Here is a 20,307-nt window from a genome sequence, read left to right on the forward strand (position 1 = left end):
ACAAAGTTTTTTTTTTTTTTTTTTTTTTTTTTTTTTTTTTTTTTTTTTTTTTTTTTTTTGAAGAAATAGGAAAGCCTTCTTCGATGCGATGTTTCGAAGGATATTAATCAATACATACATACATACATACATATCCTGTATCGTATATTAATCAATATTAAATTAAATGCACGAAGTATGCATATGTTTAGTATGTGTATTAAAACATGTTTCAAATGAGGCGTTTCTGAATTTCCGTTTCAAAAGAAATTGCGGAACCGAGCGGGTTGACTATTTATTTTCAACTCCATTCATGAAAAGAAGTAGGAGACATTTTTCTTCTTATATTTTCGTATGAATTCTAAACAGATAAATTGTCTGAGAGCTTTACATTAATGTACATGATATACGGGATGGTGTCCCAGACACATTCATTTCAAGCATTAACAAAAGTGCCCACATTACTAAAATGCGGAAAATTCAATCTAGTTTATTGAAGAAAGTCCATACGAGTATGTAGTATGTACCCGACTTATAATGAGAAGTATGACGTCAATTTGAAATGAAGTCTGCCAATTGAACAATAGACATTAATGTAGGCAAATGATTAGACTATCTGGTATGCTATTTTGGTATATGAAAAGAAGTAGGAGACATTTTTCTTCTTATATTTTCGTATGAATTCTAAACAGATAAATTGTCTGAGAGCTTTACATTAATGTACCTACATGATATACGGGATGGTGTCCCAGACACATTCATTTCAAGCATTAACAAAAGTGCCCACATTACTAAAATGCGGAAAATTCAATCTAGTTTATTGAAGAAAGTCCATACGAGTATGTAGTATGTACCCGACTTATAATGAGAAGTATGACGTCAATTTGAAATGAAGTCTGCCAATTGAACAATAGACATTAATGTAGGCAAATGATTAGACTATCTGGTATGCTATTTTGGTATACTTTGAAAACTGGGCACAAGTATACAATGACATTATTTATCGTTCATGGAACGTTCATGAAATGATAGAAATTTCATCAAACCATCATTCTACTTTTGACATCACCCTGTATTTGCATGTACCTAAGTAGTAAATCTTAATATGCACATATCTATAGGTACCTGCCCTCGTATGTATAATTGTACATAGAAAATATACATGTTTGTGTTACGGAAAATTATTTTCCATCTCAAAGTTTAGATTTATTACAGTCAGTATTGATTTTAAATTAAGATTTTAGTTATAAATTTATTTATGTATGCTTCAGATTGCTTCAGCCAACGTTTCTCTGGTATGTGCGAACTTTTTTACAATTTATCATTTTGAAAACCAAGTCAGGATTTTTTTTTCTTTTCCTTTTCATTAATTCCATTTTGGTATCGATCCTTGTTCTCTCAGCAGACATTGAACTTAAACGTGCACGGAGAAAAGAGATGTTGAGGGAAATTAGGTCATTAGTGGTACCTATGTCTAATATTTTTAACATTTTACCTACATTTTAAATCAACTTTCGAGATCTTTCAGAACTTGAAAGTTTTTGAGGCCCATTTATGAAAAGGATGGTGCTGTAGATACCATTTTAAGCTACTTACATACATACATACATACATTTAAATTTCATATGAAGGAGTAGTAGCAAAATCGTAGAAAAGTGCCTCATTTGTTTTTCAAATACAACAGCATCTCTGGTTCCCTGGTTTGATCCCCAACAACAGTCACGAGAATTGACGAAAATTTGGAAAAGAAGAGAGCATCAGTCAGAAAGAAAATTGGGAGAAGCAACTTTATAAAAGAGAAAAGGAGAAATGGAGAGAAGAACTAAAGCGGGGATTCAAGTTACAGAGAAGAGCTGCTAAAAGGGAAGAAAAATTGAAAAGAGTTATAGAAGAGACGAAAAGGGAAGTTCACACTCGTATGTAAGAGTTCGGAAGAGAATATTAAAGAGAAGAGAGCAATGAAATGGGTTGGAATTTTAAATACAAGAGAAGGGAAATTAGGTCATTAGTGGTACCTATGTCTAATATTTTTAACATTTTACCTACATTTTAAATCAACTTTCGAGATCTTTCAGAACTTTGAAAGTTTTTGGGGCCCATTTATGAAAAGGATGGTGCTGTAGATACCATTTTAAGCTACTTACATACATACATAATTTAAATTTCATATGAAGGAGTAGTAGCAAAATCGTAGAAAAGTGCCTCATTTGTTTTTCAAATACAACAGCATCTCTGGTTCCCTGGTTTGACCCCCCAACAACAGTCACGAGAATTGACGAAAATTTGGAAAAGAAGAGAGCATCAGTCTGAAAGAAAATTTGGAGAAGCAACTTAGTAAAAGAGAAAAGGAGAAATGGAGAGAAGAACTAAAGCGGGGATTCGAGTTACAGAGAAGAGCTGCTAAAAGGGAAGAAAAATTGAAAAGAGCTATAGAAGAGACGAAAAGGGAAGTTCACACTCGTATATAAGAGTTCGGAAGAGAGTATTAAAGAGAAGAGAGCAATGAAATGGGTTGGAATTTTAAATACAAGAGAAAGAACTTGTTAAAGAGAAGAGACATAGCAAGGGAAAAGACTTGTAAAAGCAAGCCATGTCTGGTATGGAAGCAAAACTCAGACAACTGTAACGACAGCATTACAAGTTCAAACTTTCATTATTATTTTACAAGAACATTATTTTATCTTCATGTTGTTTTAAATGAATTGGATTAATTTTTATTTATTACGAAGTTTTTTCTCTTTCCTCCTACTCTGGAAGCAAGTTTGAAAACTTTTCTTTCAAATTTGTGAGTACACATCAGATTGCAGAAATCTGGAAGTGAGAGTCACAAAATGTTCTTCAGATTTCATCTTCCGTTTCTTTGAATTTATTTCGAGATGCTGAAATGAAGTGTTCAGCGTAATAAGAGGGCAAAGTAATGAAGAATTTTGTTTACTTAGAGCTAAGTCATGAAATGATTGCACACTATTAATATTAATAAAATAATGTAATAGAAAGTAAATATACTATATAATTTAACTAGCCAGTTTGTACAAATGCTATAGGTATGGGATTGGGCACTAAAAGTTGTTTTATTTCTTTTTAGACTTGACGAAAGTTAACCCTTTTCGATTTTTGACCCATATGACTAAGACGGACCATAGACCACCAGAAAGTTCATCCCATTTATATCAGGACAAAACCAGACACTTAGATGAACGTTACAAGTAAAAGTATCCAAATGCAACATAGGTACCCATTTCAGTCCTGCAGTCACTCGAGCAAAAACACACCAAACTTCCTACCGAAAATACAAATTTTTGATGAAATGATTGCACACTATTAATATTAATAAAATAATGTAATAGAAAGTAAATATACTATATAAATATATAATTTAACTAGCCAGTTTGTACAAATGCTATAGGTATGGGATTGGGCACTAAAAGGTAATTTAATTCTTTTTAGACTTGACAAAAGTTAACCCTATTCGATTTTTGACCCATATGACTAAGACGGACCATAGACCACCAGAAAGTTCACCCCATTTATATCAGGACAAAACCAGACACTTAGATGAACGTTACAGGTAAAAGTATCCAAATGCAACATACCCATTTCAGTCCTGCAGTCACTCGAGCAAAAACACACCAAACTTCCTACCGAAAATACAAATTTTTTCACCAGCAAATGTTTGGTGTCAAAAGCTCCTACCATCTTTTTACCGAAAAGGACTCTAATCTAATTCGAACATTTAATAGGCACCGTTATTAGAAGCTCTTCAATTTAATTGATTAGGTAATTCATGGCATTAAATTTTATGTAAGTAGTAGGCACATAATTATCATAACTTTATGTACTATCTGTCTCTCTCCCTTGTCTTTTTTACTCTCTTCTTTTCAGACAGGAGTAGATCCTCCAGACAGAGACCTTGGTTAGACTGAGGGGTAAAAGGGACTTTTCAGTCGTATCCCAGCAGGATAAACAAGGTATATTCGATTCTATTCTATTCTACTATATGGATTTCCATTACTAGCTATGTATATTTCGTTTCTGGTTTCAGTCTTGATGCGCGGGACAGTGACCTTTATGATCTTCTTTCTGGGAACGATTGAAATGTCTTTTTATTTCCTTTTCTTTGGCGGCAAAAATGTCCGCTATATGTAGAAAATCAAGGTTAACAATACAGTTCAAATAATGTCTAATGTTCTAATGGTAAAATGAAAATCATATTACAAATAAATGACATTATTACTACGAGTATTATGTCTAATCTTCTCTGTTTCTATATATCCAATCTTATCTGTTTCAGTGAAACCTCTGACGATCAAAATCGTCCAGAACGACAGTCGAGAGCTCTCGGTGGGCAGATCTCATCAGATTCACTGCGAGAGCGTGGGTTCGGTTCCTGCCGCCAACATAACTTGGTTCCTAGATGGAGACACCATCAAACATTCCTTTGTCACGGTAAGGGTATAATTTATGGCTTTCTTGGTGCCGTAGAATAAAAACCTAGGCTCGTGCCAGTTAGGGGTCTGGGTATAAATTAATAATAAGTTCTCTAGGATTCCAATTCTGAGATGTGTTTTTTGTTATCGTGATTTTTTTTTTTTTTTTTTTTTTTTCAAAAACTACCGCCGTAGAACTTACTTATAGGTTATAGGTACTTGTCTTCTGAATTTGATGCCGACATTCTGCAGACATGATTGCCGTTTGTAATCCACGTTGGGCCGTAGGAAACCCTCATTTGATCAGCGCCAAATTCCACGTCGATTTCAATCAAAATTTTCAATTTGTATTCCTTCTTCGATTACTCAGAAATCTCGATGAAATGGGTATAATTCACAGTAAATTACCTAACACTAATCTCGCGAAAAAAGAAATCTTTCGAAACCCATTATTTACTTCCTCAAAAATGTGATTTTTTTTCCTATTATAAAAAGTTCAATACAAATAGTATTGGAAAGGGACTAAGAAGGACTCTTTTTTAGATTTAGTTCGGGTATTTATGTTTAAATTTCATTTTCGAAGAAAATCATTCGAAAAAGGTAAGAAGTAAGGTGAACCAGGGTAGGGGGACAAAGAGTGCAAGAATAAATAGAGGGTAGAAAGAATATACAGGAAAGGAAGGAAAGTGCGTAAAAGAGAAATATCGGGAGAGGGAGAGATAGAAGAGGATAAAACTGAAAGAGGAAGAAATGGTGGGTATAAGAATAGGGGTAAATAAAGAAAAAAAAAGAGGATAAAAAAGAAGGAGAATATAACCTCGGAGAGTAAAACAGGGGCAGCAGAAATTGAGGAAGAAAGAGAGAGAGATATGGAAAAGAGGTCCTAGGTAAAAGGAGAAGAAAGGAAACTTGGAGAGTAAGAGAGAGAGAGAGAAAGAGAAAGAGAGAATGTTTGTGGAATGTAATGGAGTGTGACGAACAAGAGAAAATTACTTGGGAAAGATAACACCGTTACATTCTCTCCAGTGTCGAATATCAGATGTGGCCGTCTTGGGTTCACCTCCCCTAGAACGAGGGACACTGGAGGACCGTGTAAGGTCTCGTTCTCCTAATAATGGACGACCTGGAATGAATTAATAAATTTATTTTAATTAATAATTTTAGCCAGCCTAGTTAGCTTGGAGGGTGGCAAGCGTGCCCTGTAATCTCTAGGACGCGGGTTCGATTCTAAAATAGACTGTAAAATGTTTTCGGTCTGGAAAATCGGGGTTGTTCACGTTTAATTCCAAGGAAGCGTAAACCGGACCAACTAAGGGTGAACTACTCTCGTGTTCACCCTGTATTCATATTGGGGTAAACAATATCTTGGCGGTATTCCATGAGACGAAACCTTTGCTTCTTCTTATTCTTCATTTCACGTCAGTGCAGGTTAAAGCTTTCCCTAACCATCATACTGGATGGTAAGGTAAAATATTATCGGTGTAACTTGCACTGGTAAAGTATTACCAGCCTAGCTGTACTCTTTGTTTTGCAATCTACATATTGCATACTCAATCTAACATGCTATGCGTTCACAAAATTAGTTTTATCTAGCAAAGACAGTGCAAGTCACACAAGATCTGAAAATCCATGGGTCAGAAAAAGGTGTAAGTAATATTGTAGAGGTATTTTCCCCCTACAAATAAGGGGAAGCGTTCTCATATTAGTCTGTGGACACCCTGTAATATGTAGTGGAAATTCAACAAACATGACGACATCTAGTGGAGAAATTACGAAACATTTTTTTCATTTCCCTCAATACAATTACAATATGGCGGAACCTGAAGCTACTCGAGACTCGCATCAGGGATTTAAGACGCAGCGTTGACGCTAAAGTAGGGGAATTGGAATGAAAAACACGCGTCGGGTTCGCATCGCACCCACGTCGGAATGAAAAACAGACCTTTTGAAAACTGGGCACAAGTATACAATGACATTATTTATTGTTCATGGAACGTTCATGAAATGATGGAAATTTCATCAAACCATCATTCTACTTTTGACATCACCCTGTATTTGCATGTAAGTAGTAAATCTTAATATGCACATATCTATAGGTACCTGCCCTCGTATGTATAATTTTACATAAAAAAATATACATGTTTGTGTTGATTTAATCTTCGTTTTTTTTTTTTTTTTTTTTTTTTTTTTAACGAAATATGTTGTTGGAAGAACAGCATATTTCTGAAAGTCATACTGGTAGACACCCTGTTAACACAGTTATGAAAATTCCTTTTTTTACCCATTTTTAAATAAAGTATCTATTTATTGTTTTCTTACTGTTACAATGAACTCCCATTTTCTCTCTGTTGCAGTTCCACCTCCAGTGATGGTCTGGGCACTCAAGGGTCACAATGTGGAGCTACCATGTGACGTATCCTTACCCACTCCTGAGGACAAAATCAATATGATCCTTTGGTTCAAGGACACAACCGGAATCCCTTTCTATAGGTAAGTCTTGAGCTGTGTCCAGTCCACACATAGTCGACGCCGTCGATCGTCTGAAACTGTACACTTCCTCGACGATATATAATCATCCCTCGACGATATATAATCATCTCGTCGATCGACGATGTCGACTATGTGCGGACAATTTGGCAAACAGGTTCAACATATAGAGGCGATTTTTCGGGGCCCATTGGGTCATCGTAGTCCCCATAGGAACCCTTTTTTTTGGAGCTCTAACTGCAAGTATACATATGTAAATCTGTGTAACTACATATTATGTTGGTAAGTATATCCTACCAATTATAATGTCAGTTAATCACATGCATTTTAACTTTTTTATGGCAATATGTTTGATCTTGATGAATGTGTCTAAAATTAAGTTTATTAAACGCGTTGTAGCATAAATACTCTTCCACCCAACTCTTTGAGCTCTTACAAGTGTAGAGAACTCCTACCTAATTCATTTACCTATGTTATGCTTTTCTCGCTCATGAAAATAGGTATGCTATCCTCTTTTCTAAAGTACTTATCTTTTTTTTATGACTCTCTCATAATATAAAGCTGGTAGTAAGGGCAATAAAACAATATAAATTTAAAAATAACTATAGGTACATAAGGATTAAAAAATGCTATCTATAATAACACTTCAGTCGATCATTTAAGACCGGTTTTAGCGTCACCTATGTTAAGCTACGCCGAGGAAGGCCAATAAATGGGTGACTTAAACATTATTTTGGGAATAAAGGGAGAACGGGCTCTAGTCTTGATTTCAAATCATTACATGAAAGTAAAATCAAAAAATAAAATCAAGAATAATAATAAAAACTGAATAATAAATAAAATAGGTAAGTACATAAATACTGATTTTCTTTACCCAAGATCGAAAAATTCCCGGAGGGACGGGCCCCGCTTGCATTTGATTCCATTCGAAATTCTCCGCTTCATAATTCCATTTTCGTAATCGAATATTCTTAGAACATCATCCTGTGCATATTTAGACGACCAAGTGATGATGGGTATTATGCTCTAGCTTCATCTAAGTATGAATTAAACGTATTTGGCTATGGTACTTTCATAGAAAGTTGTCAGCATATTTTGTTCGGAAGACATAATATCAGAAGAGATTCTATTAGAATTTTTCAGGTCAGGTTTGACCAGGTGACAATATCGGTGGTTTGACCAGGTGACAATATCGGTGGTTTGACCAGGTGACAATATCGGTGATCTGGCGAATCTTGTTTTGTTAGTCACTTCTTTGGACTTTACCCTCTATGGACAAAGCTCGAGAGAGTTTTAAAAACTTTGCCAACGTGTAAGCAACAAACTATATGTACCTAGTTCATCTAGATGAGGTAGATACCTACATTATTATTTATATGTTTTAGAATATGATGCCAGATTTGGAGGTAGGTATAACTAAGTATACATATACTCAGCATCATTTATTTTGCATATTGCATCATCTTCAGCAAATGGAACAGGTTAAGTAAATAACAATGCAGTTTTCTCCCCCACCTTATCATTCATTTCCCCTCGTCTACCGCTTCTTTCCCCTTTATATCCCTGACCTTTTACCATTTCTCCCATGTCATTATATCCCTCTTTTCCTCCTCTAAATCCTTCATTATCTTCCCTCTGCCATATTTACGGCTGGATTTTTGCAACAGGAGCCAGGAGTATGCATTGCATGATTTACATTACTGTTAATGGCTTCTTTTATTCATAATTTATGAGCTAAATGGTCGGTAATAACAATCTCCAATACATGAACGAACGTCAATCTTGAGAATAGTCCATGCCTTTCTTAGAAATTCGACAACGGTTATTTAAGTAGGTAGTGTTAACTAAGGAGGCACTTTCTTTCATGAAATGATACAGAGGAAATTGTGAAAAATTATTTTATTCACTGAATTCAAACACAAGGAACCTCAGAATTGAAGATAAAAAGAATGTCTAACTTGTGAGCTCTCCGCTCCAGCACTTTCTTCTAATGACTGTAAGGAAAGTACGTCTCTCTTTCTAGGTAATATGCCAAGATAAAACGAAAAGCAAAAGCTCGAAGCAAGTGGTGCGTGGTCCCTGATAACACAAACTTACTCCAACACAGAATTTTATTATTTATAAAATAAAATTTATTTTACTTTCGGTTGCTCTCGGTTTGGCATCGGCTGGTGACTGGCGCGGAGTGCAGAGTGCAAATACTGTGGAGTGCAGAGTGCAGGCACTGCAGAGTGCAGACTGCAGTTCTGATACTGACAGCAGAGAATCAATTGCATAGAGGGAATATTAGTAAGCTCGGAATTCAGGAATTATAAAAACAGAGTTAAAGGTAAAAAGTAGACTGGTGCAATAGGAATTCATTTTATGAAATCCGCTCTTGTTTTTCTGGGAATTTATAGTCATTTGAATAAAACTTTCGGTTGCTCTCGGTTTGGCATCGGCTGGTGACTGGCGCGGAGTGCAGAGTGCAAATACTGTGGAGTGCAGAGTGCAGGCACTGCGGAGTGCAGACTGCAGTTCTCATACTGACAGCAGAGAATCAAGTGCATAGAGGGAATATTAGTAAGGTCGGAATTCAGGAATTATAAAAACAGTTAAAGGTAAAAAGTAGACTGGTGCAATAGGAATTCATTTTTATGAAATCCGCTCTTGTTTTTCTGGGAATTTATAGTCATTTGAATAAAAAAATACGGTTTATCAATAATGTCCATGATATATTCATCGATAAGCTATGCTTGAAAATAGCTAGTTTTTTATGGATAAAGTGCATACAGATGTACTAGGGAGGTTTACATTTGTAATTCGTAAAACCATGCCAAATACTAAGAAATCAATTCAATGTCGGTACATAATATTTTCACATTGAATAAAATGAATAAAAAAATACGGTTTATCAATAATGTCCATGATATATTCATCGATAAGCTATGCTTGAAAAAAGCTAGTTTTTTTTATGGATAAAGTGCATACAGATGTACTAGGGAGGTTTACATCATTTGTAATTCGTAAAACCATGCCAAATACTAAGAAATCAATTCAATGTCGGTACATAATATTTTCACTTCCATACAATAGTGTGGACAATGCTGAGATGTCCTTGGAAATCTCTTTGGTTAAAACCCATAGGTACTTAGTTTCTTTTGTAATTTATTTTTAGACTACACTACTGGTAGTCTGAGCAGCTCTATGATACCCTACATAAAAGTCTAATCAAATTATAATGCTAATGTACCATCAACAATTTCACACATTCTGAACAAATCCCATGGACATATCACGTGTGTCAACCTAGGAATTTTTTCAGGTCAAAATTTGAGCTCATAAGCCGCATTTTTTGAGTTCTAGCACAAAACGCTGAAAACTAGAGAAAAAAAAACTGGGAAACTATAGTTATATCTACCTAATGTGTGATGTTATCACGTGTGTCAACCTAGGAATTTTTTCAGGTCAAAATTTGAGCTCATAAGCCGCATTTTTTGAGTTCTAGCACAAAACGCTGAAAACCAGAGAAAAAAAACTGGGAAACTATATCTAGTTATATCTACCTAATGTGTGATGTTTTTTCTGCTCGCGAGCTAAATAATTTAGTTATTTAATGTTTGTTGCATACAAGTTAAATTCATATTCGTGCAAACACAAAGAACCCTTCACAACATAGTGCATACGCTTGGAACTAAATACATTTCAGTTAGAAAGTGGCAAATTCAACGTACAAGAGTTGGAAATTTACAAGAGGTATTTTAGGATTTTCAGGTCCTTTTTGTGACCCAAGACTTTGTGTAAACCCCTCTGGTGGTTTGAACTTTGTAACGGGAGTTTTATATGTACCTTTTTTTTCTGTGGAAGTCCAGAAGCTTTTCTTTTGAATCCTTATGATATCAGTTGCAGATTATGGAGGCATCGCCTATGAATTTACGAAGAATAAGTTGCCTACAGTGGAACTATTCAGGTCCTTTTTGTGACCCAAGACTTTGTGTAAACCCCTCTGGTGGTTTGAACTTTGTAACGGGAGTTTTATATGTACCTTTTTTTCTGTGGAAGTCCAGAAGCTTTTCGTTTGAACCCTTATAATATCAGTTGCAGATTATGGAGGCATCGCCTATGAATTTACGAAGAATAAGTACTTGCCTACAGTGGAACTCTGTGAAAGCTTAACCTAGATGTCTGACCTCAGCAAAAACCTTTAGAACTTTTACTGAGCCCCAGAAATTGGCAATTTAAAATTTTAAGCCTACTTTGTATGTACCTGGTCCGATTTAACCTTCCATTTAAAACCAACCCTATTCCTCGTTAACCTTATTTTAACTCTGTGGTAAAAACTTGTTGATGAATGATGTAAATACCTACCTAGCTCCAAGCTCCATTGTGCTTTACATCAGTGATCTACAGAAAAGAAAGGCAATTTTCAACAATGACTTGTATTGGACAGATTGACTTGAAACTGGTTACATTAGTTCAGATTGGATTACTATTGAATATTCTATCGCATTTTTTGTACAAAGAATGCAACAAAACGTGTTTTTTTTATATATAGCAATAATTATATGGTGTCAGTTAACGACCTATAACTAAAATTACAAAAGGCTCTGCCTCATTAGAAAGGCAATTTTCAACAATGACTTGTATTGGACAGATTGACTTGAAACTGGTTACATTAGTTGAGATTGGATTACTATTGAATATTCTATCGCATTTTTTGTACAAAGAATGCAACAAAACGTGTTTTTTTTATATATATAGCAATAATTATATGGTGTCAGTTAACGACCTATAACTAAAATTACAAAAGGCTCTGCCTCATCTCTGAAATCGACCTTACAAATCTGTCACCAACCTGTTCCGGCCCTGACTTTGACAGCAAAATTCAAGAGCTTTCACTTCGGTGGGAATCTGCGGGTACCTCAAATATCTCTTCATTCTTGCGAGGAAGATAAACGCCTCGCTATTCAAATTTCCCGTGCTTTCAGCGAAAATTTGTTTTCAGCCCACATGCAGGTGGCGTTTCTCCACATCAGAATATATTTGCTTCTAATTCAAAGTGACAAATTATGAATTTTCCGAGAGACTTGTTTTCCGGTAACCCATGCATATGAGGCACCAGCTCGTATACAGCGTGTCTCTTTTCTCATCATCTGTTTCAATCCTAAGATTGGTTTATAGCTCTCCATTCCGCTCTATCAGAGTCTGCATATGTTTTAGACCCGAAATATTTCACAATTTTTTCTATATATCTCTCTTAATGGCGTTTTCTTTGTTGGTGAACTTTATTTTAAACTTATTTATAATTCGAAAATTCACTGTTTTAAGATTTGAATTAACTACCTAATGACAGAGCGATCTGAGATTTCGATGAAACAAATCTTTCAAATTTTTACAAGACTCATCGCTCTTCATCACCCCAGTTGTTTTGTATGTTCACCATTAAAATTTTATTACACTTTTCCTTTACATTTGTCAAACATTTAAAAACATCAGAGCCCGTATAAAACAATATGGTAACAATATTAAATATCCCATGCTACATCCATCTCTTATCATATTACAAAACACTTCCGCGGGGGGATGCATTTTTACGTATTTTCGGCGACAATTTATGGCCGCATAGATGTTTTTATGTTGTAAATGATATCTTTACTTTGTTTATCTACCACACATGTTATCTCCTAAAGAGTAATGAAGAACATGAAAGACTTTTGAAAGATCTTCGAAGGTGAAGGATTACTCACTTGTATCTTTACCAAGAGCACGGCAAGCGGTTAGTGAATACTTTAGGCTTTAATCTTCGGTTTATTATTATTATTTTTACGAAATGTGTTGATGGAAGAGCAGCATATTTCTGAAAGTCATACTTAACACAGTTAAAATTCCTTTTTTTACCCCATTTTTAATTAAAGTATCTATTTATTGTTTTCTTACTGTTACAATATACTCCCATTTTCTCTCTATTGCAGTTCCACCTCCAGTGATGGTCTGGGCACTCAAGGGCCACAATGTGGAGCTACCATGTGACGTATCCTTACCCACTCCTGAGGACAAAATCAATATGATCCTTTGGTTCAAGGACACAACCGGAATCCCTTTCTATAGGTAAGTCTTGAGCTGTGTCCAGTCCACACATAGTCGACGCCGTCGATCGTCTGAAACTGTACACTTCCTCGACGATATATAATCATCCCTCGACGATATATAATCATCTCGTCGATCGACGATGTCGACTATGTGCGGACAATTTGGCAAACAGGTTCAACATATAGAGGCGATTTTTCGGGGCCCATTGGGTCATCGTAGTCCCCATAGGAACCCTTTTTTTTGGAGCTCTAACTGCAAGTATACATATGTAAATCTGTGTAACTACATATTATGTTGGTAAGTATATCCTACCAATTATAATGTCAGTTAATCACATGCATTTTAACTTTTTTATGGCAATATGTTTGATCTTGATGATAGTCGACGCCGTCGATCGATGTCGACTAAAACCGTACACTGCGTCGACAACATAGATTCACCTCGTCTCGTCGATCGACGGCGTCGACTATGTGTCGATCTTTATACCCCTTTCACCAATTTCCGTTCATTTTAGAAATCTGCCGATGTTTCCAATCGATTTTCCTTGAAAAGACGAATCCAGGGATACCAATAACTCAATTTTCGAGTTTTACACTTTTGGAACTGGGTTACTCGTTTGATCTTGATAGATGTGTCTAAAATTGAGTTTATTAAACGCGTTGTAGCATAAATACTCTTCCACCCAACTCTTTGAGCTCTTACAAGTGTAGAGAACTCCTACCTAATTCATTTACCTATGTTGTGCTTTTCTCGCTCATGAAAATAGGTATGCTATCCTCTTTTCTAAAGTACTTATCTTTTTTTTATGACTCTCTCATAATATAAAGCTGGTAGTAAGGGCAATAAAACAATATAAATTTAAAAATAACTATAGGTACATAAGGATTAAAAAATGCTATCTATATACCTACACTATTATACCCAGTAATATAGGGAGGATCAGCTCGAAAGTTTCGAAGAAAAATAAATAAAGTTAGTTTGTAAGATGAATTTATGAACGGACCTGATTTTTCAGGAGTTACGTCTTAACAAAAGGGGGGAAAAAGAAAAGAATTTCTAGGGAGATAATCACCTACTCTCTGATAAACATTCACTTAGTTACTTTGCATTTGTGGAACTGAAACTGATAGGAGGTACCTACGGACCTGATTTTTCAGGAGTTACGTCTTAACAAAAGGGGGGAAAAAGAAAAGAATTTCTAGGGAGATAATCACCTACTCTCTGATATACATTCACTTAGATACTTTGCATTTGTGGAACTGAAACTGATAGGAGGTACCTATGGGACCTAATAGGAATCAAGAAAGTTCATACCTACCATACAAATTAATAGGCATGATGAATACAGTTCGATTTAATTATTGTTCACCCTGTAATAATAAAATAGAACATAAACAAATATAAGTATATTTTATTACTCTTTTCACTTGAAACTTTTTATCCTCCATTTTTAAAAACAAGAATTAGGTATACTATAATCTATGGTACACGTTTGCTAAATAATAAAATGAAACACCAGCAAATGTTTGGTGTCAAAAGCTCCTACCATCTTTTTACCGAAAAGGACTCTAATCTAATTCGAACATTTAATAGGCACCGTTGTTAGAAGCACTTCAATTTAATTGATTAGGTAATTCATGGCATTAAATTTTATGTAGGTAGTAGGCACATAATTATCATAACTTTATGTACTATCTGTCTCTCTCCCTTGTCTCTTTACTCTCTTCTTTTCAGACAGGAGTAGATCCTCCAGACAGAGACCTTGGTCAGACTGCGGGGGTAAAGGGACTTTTCAGTCCTATCACAGCAGGATAAACGAGGTATATTCGATTCTATTCTATTCTACTATATGGATGTCCATTACTAGCTATGATTATTTTCGTTTCTGGTTTCAGTCTTGATGCGCGGGACAGTGACCTTTACCAAGCGGAACAAATGGCCGTCAGCCGATGGTACTTCAAATTCACCAAGTCCGCCGGGGGCAAACTTATGATCGCCAACGTGCTCGACTCAGACAGGGGCATCTATCGATGTCGAATCGACTTTTCCGACTCACCAACCAGAAATTTCCGAGTCCAGCTGTCTCTAGTGGATCCACCAGATTCGATATTCGTAATGGACTCACAGGGTGTTGAGGTGCATGATATCGCGGGTCCTTACTTCGAAGGATACGACCTGCAGTTGTCCTGCACTGTCAAAGGAGGTAGGTACAGTTGAATGTAAGAATATCCACCAGATTCGATATTCGTAATGGACTCACAGGGTGTTGAGGTGCATGATATCGCGGGTCCTTACTTCGAAGGATACGACCTGCAACTGTCCTGCACTGTCAAGGGAGGTAGGTGTGGGTGAATGTAAAGAATGAGGGATGCCACAGTTAGCTTGGATGATAGGGCGTCTGCTTTGTAAGCGCTAAGCCGAGGGTTCGATTTCCGCCCGGAGCGAACTTTGTCCTAAACAGATAAGGTTCGCTCTCGGAACGGCTGGTTTTCTCCTATTATGTCCTCCATCTCTCTTCGATTTCGGGACATCTATTGTTGTTACAGGCGTCTGCTTTGTAAGCGCTAAGCCGAGGGTTCGATTTCCGCCCGGAGCGAACTTTGTCCTAAACAGATAAGGTTCGCTCTCGGAACGACTGGTTTTCTCCTATCATGTCTTCCATCTCTCTTCGATTTCGGGACATCTACTCTTGTTACATTTCCCTCTAAAATATTCCGAGTCCTTGGAAATTTACCTCGGTTTTCAAAGAAAGTGAACTTTTCTCAAAAACCATCGATTAAAAAGACCTATCCTCATGTGACCTTTGTTTCGATTTCAGGACGGCCCAAACCTTCCGTCAGTTGGTGGATGAACGGAACCAAGATTGACGACTTTACGGAGCAAGTGTTCCAGGACCAGTCGACCAATCGGCTTCTGATTCCTGTGGTGACGAGAGATCTGTGGCAGTCTGTGGTCGAGTGTAGAGCTCAGTCTACGCCATCCATACCGGCTCAGATCAAGACAATTGCCATTGAAGTGTACCGTAAGTATGAGAAGATTTTTTTTTTTTAATATTTATTTACATGTGCTAACATAGTTTTTGTTAGCGTTTAATATTTTAATTTAAAATCATTTGAACCTCATTTTAACTGTAACAATGTTGTCTGAGTCTCTGAGAAGTATGCTGTGTCGTTTTGGCAACCCAAACTTTTAGCAGCCCGTTAATTAATTTTATTCATTTTTCTCTCTTGCTTGACACACAAGAACATAAGTTTACAATACAATTAGATTCCCTTTCAAAACCCCGTAGTGACGTAGTCTATAGTACCCAAATTCAAAGTAATATTTCCCGCCCCCCTAATCTTTTATTTCAACTTTGCAAAAAAATCGTCTGAAAAACGCTGATTCACATAATGTTTGCAGAACCGAGATGCCAACTGCCTAACAAAGCTTTTGCTGTATTTTTTTTTTTTTTTTTTTTAAGAAAGAGGAAAGAGAACCGAGATGCCAACTCCCTAACAAAGCTTTTGTTTTTTTTTTTTTTTTTTTTTTTTAAGAAAGAGGAAAGCCTTCTTCGATGCGATGCGATGTTTCGAAGGATATTAATCAATACATACATATCCTGTATCGTATATTAATCAATATTAAATTAAATGCACGAAGTATGCATATGTTTAGTATGTGTATTAAAACATGTTTTTTTTTTTTTTTTTTTTTTTTTTGAAGAAATAGGAAAGCCTTCTTCGATGCGATGTTTCGAAGGATATTAATCAATACATACATACATACATACATATCCTGTATCGTATATTAATCAAAATATTAAATTAAATGCACGAAGTATGCATATGTTTAGTATGTGTATTAAAACATGTGTTCAAATGAGGCGTTTCTGAATTTCCGTTTCAAAAGAAATTGCGGAACCGAGCGGGTTGACTATTTATTTTCAACTCCATTCATGAAAAGAAGTAGGAGACATTTTTCTTCTTATATTTTCGTATGAATTCTAAACAGATAAATTGTCTGAGAGCTTTACATTAATGACGACCTGGAATGAATTAATAAATTTATTTTAATTAATAATTTTAGCCAGCCTAGTTAGCTTGGAGGGTGGCAAGCGTGCCCTGTAATTTTTAGGTCGCGGGTTTGATTCTCGCCCGGGGCGAACTTTATCCTAAGCAGATAATTTTCGTCCTCGGAACGGCTTTATTTCTCCTATCCCGTCCTTCTTTCTTCGATTTCGGGACGATAAAATTTTCGTTCCCTCTATCAAACTTACAGTTCTCTCTATCAAACCTCTAAAAATAGACTGTAAAATGTTTTCGGTCCGGAAAATCGGGGTTGTTCTCGTTTAATTCCAAGGAAGCGTAAACCGGACCAACTAAGGGTGAACTACTCTCGGGTTCACCCTGTATTCATATTGGGGTAAACAATATCTTGGCGGTATTCCATGAGACGAAACCTTTGCTTCTTCTTATTCTTCATTTCACGTCAGTGCAGGTTAAAGCTTTCCCTAACCATCATACTGGATGGTAAGGTAAAATATTATCGGTGTAACTTGCACTGGTAAAGTATTACCAGCCTAGCTGTACTCTTTGTTTTGCAATCTACATATTGCATACTCAATCTAACATGCTATGCGTTCACAAAATTAGTTTTATCTAGCAAAGACAGTGCAAGTCACACAAGATCTGAAAATCCATGGGTCAGAAAAAGGTGTAAGTAATATTGTAGAGGTATTTTCCCCCTACAAATAAGGGGAAGCGTTCTCATATTAGTCTGTGGACACCCTGTAATATGTACCACCCCTACCATGACCCACCCTATACCCTTCTCTTCTCTCTTACAAGACAAAGTCCTTATCTAGAATTTCAAGCAAAAAATTAGGTAGAACTTTTCTAAAAAGTAAGTAGGTTTTCTCTCGCCCTGTGTGGCTATGTTTTATTATCATGTATAGTTATGAATGTTATGATTTGTGGTACAACTCACCATTTAATATAATTATCACTAGCTTTATCTGTATCTATGTATGGGGTTCGATAACCGCCTCGGGCATACTTTATCCTAAACAGGTTCTTTCTCGGAACAGATGGCTTGCACATATTCCTGTTCTTCTCTCTGCGATTTCGGGATGATAAGACCTTAGCAATTACAGTTCCCTCTAATCAAACCCCCTATCTGTTGTTACTGTTCCATCTATAAAACAGACAGTAAGGTTCGTTCTTGGAACGGCTGATTCTCTCATATTCCTGTTCTTCTTCTCTCGTCGAAATTATGGAAGCTGTCTGCAAAATTTGGGCGACCAATTAGCGGAACTTTGGTCCGGAATAACGGCCAAACCGTAACTTCAGAAAGTGGGACCCAAGGATATTTTTGATCTACGTAATTTATCGGATCTACTCTCGGGTTCACCCTGTATTCATATTGGGGTAAACAATATCTTGGCGGTATTCCATGAGACGAAACCTTTGCTTCTTCTTATTCTTAATTTCACGTCAGTGCAGGTTAAAGCTTTCCCTAACCATCATACTGGATGGTAAGGTAAAATATTACCGGTGTAACTTGCACTGGTAAAGTACTACCAGCCTACCTATACTCTTTGTTTTGCAATCTACATATTGTATAATCAATCTAACATGCTAGGCGTTCACAAAATTAGTTTTATCTAGCAAAGACAGTGCAAGTCATACAAGATCTGAGAATCCATGGGTCAGAAAAAGGTGTAAGTAATATTGTAGAGGTATTTTCCCCCTGCAAATAACGGGAAGCGTTCTCATATTAGTCTGTGGACACCCTGTAATATGTACCACCCCTACCATAACCCACCCTATACCCTTCTCTTCTCTCTTACAAGACAAAGTCCTTATCTGGAATTTCAAGCAAAAAATTAGGTAGAACTTTTCTAAAAAGTAAGTAGTTTTTCTCTCGCCCTGTGTGGCTATGTTTTATTATCATGTATAGTTCTGAATGTTATGATTTGTGGTACAACTCACCGTTTAATATAATTATCACTAGCTTTATCTGTATCTATGTATGGGGTTCGATAACCGCCCCGGGCATACTTTATCCTAAACAGATAAGGTTCTTTCTCGGAACGGATGGCTTGCACATATTCCTGTTCTTCTCTCTGCGATTTCGGGATGATGATAAGACCTTAGCAATTACAGTTCCCTCTAATCAAACCCCCTATCTGTTGTTACTGTTCCCTCTATAAAACAGACAGTAAGGTTCGTTCTTGGAACGGCTGATTTTCTCATATTCCTGTTCTTCTTCTCTCGTCGAAATTATGGAAGCTGTCTGCAAAATTTGGGCGACCTGTGGCCAAAGGTAAAGTCGTGAGAAGCGCTAGTTCCTTTTGAGCTTTTTCCCTGTATAGCCCCAATTAGCGGAACTTTGGTCCGGAATAACGGCCAAACCGTAACTTCTGAAAGTGGAACCCAAGGATATTTTTGATCTACGTAATTTATCGGATCTCTGTGCCGAGAAGAATTCTGTTGCTCCTCATTTTCTTTTCTTCCATCGTTTTGATGTCCCCTGCTGAAATCTTTGTATAACAGGAACTGCATATTACTGAATTTCAAAAGATGAACTTCTATGAGTGTATTATATTTATATTTAGACAGAAGTAGAATTAAATAATACCAATACAGAGGGTATCTTCGGAGAGCTTTTTACTGTGTAGGTTGAGAAATTATGAAACCGGAATCGTTGGCCTTTTACTGTTGCCTTAATGAGAATTTTCAGTTTTTAGTGCTAGCTGACATAAATAAGACATTTTAAATGCTAAAGAGAGATAGTAATAAGAAAGAGATAGAAAGGGGAGAGAAAAGGAAAAATTCTAGTCCAAGGATTCGTAAAAAAAAACTCAGTACAGTTACCAAGGATTTGGACCCTAAAAAGAAGGGAGTGCTCAAATACCAGCAGCGACATGAAAATTAAGGGTCTTGCCTAAACTTAGATCGTTCTAAGGATACTAAATTCCTTACAGTTCGGCCAAAAATTGAGATGAAAAAAAAAGTTCCTTTGAAAGTAAAAGAGTTATCCGCAAAAGTTTTAGGATACAGGACATCCCCTGCCCTCTTGAACTTTTGCAAAGGTCAGCCAGGTCAGTGGCATATGGCACATTCTCTCCATTTAAGCTTTTAATCTACTTAGCCGGGAGTGTAATGCTGATGTTATTATTAGAGCTCTTATGTTATACTGTTATTAGGCCGATACTGATATTTTTAATTAATCCCAAGTACCTATAAAGCGTTGGCCCTTTTCGTCCTCAAGGGCTGTTAGTGCTGTGCCCTCCAGCAATCACTGATACAATACACTGCCCAAAGACACAGTCACGAATTACTTCTCAAGTTTTTTTTTTTTT

General features: G+C 36.4%; 1 protein-coding gene across 1 annotated transcript in view; it reads left to right on the plus strand.

Moving 5' to 3' along the window:
- The first annotated feature begins 3,534 nt into the window (after window positions 1-3,534).
- Window positions 3,535-20,307, plus strand: part of LOC103509759 (neural cell adhesion molecule 2-like) — a 38,479-nt gene continuing 21,706 nt past the window's right edge. Inside the window, exons 1-7 of the mRNA XM_026824030.1 lie at window positions 3,535-3,547; window positions 4,271-4,425; window positions 5,433-5,503; window positions 6,761-6,801; window positions 12,845-12,980; window positions 14,858-15,165; window positions 15,781-15,984. Of these exons, the coding sequence (XP_026679831.1) occupies window positions 3,535-3,547; window positions 4,271-4,425; window positions 5,433-5,503; window positions 6,761-6,801; window positions 12,845-12,980; window positions 14,858-15,165; window positions 15,781-15,984 (928 nt within the window). The remainder of the gene's footprint in view (window positions 3,548-4,270; window positions 4,426-5,432; window positions 5,504-6,760; window positions 6,802-12,844; window positions 12,981-14,857; window positions 15,166-15,780; window positions 15,985-20,307) is intronic.

This window comes from Diaphorina citri, unplaced genomic scaffold (genome assembly GCF_000475195.1).
Source record: "Diaphorina citri unplaced genomic scaffold, Diaci psyllid genome assembly version 1.1 scaffold527, whole genome shotgun sequence".
Lineage (NCBI taxonomy): Eukaryota > Metazoa > Arthropoda > Insecta > Hemiptera > Psyllidae > Diaphorina > Diaphorina citri.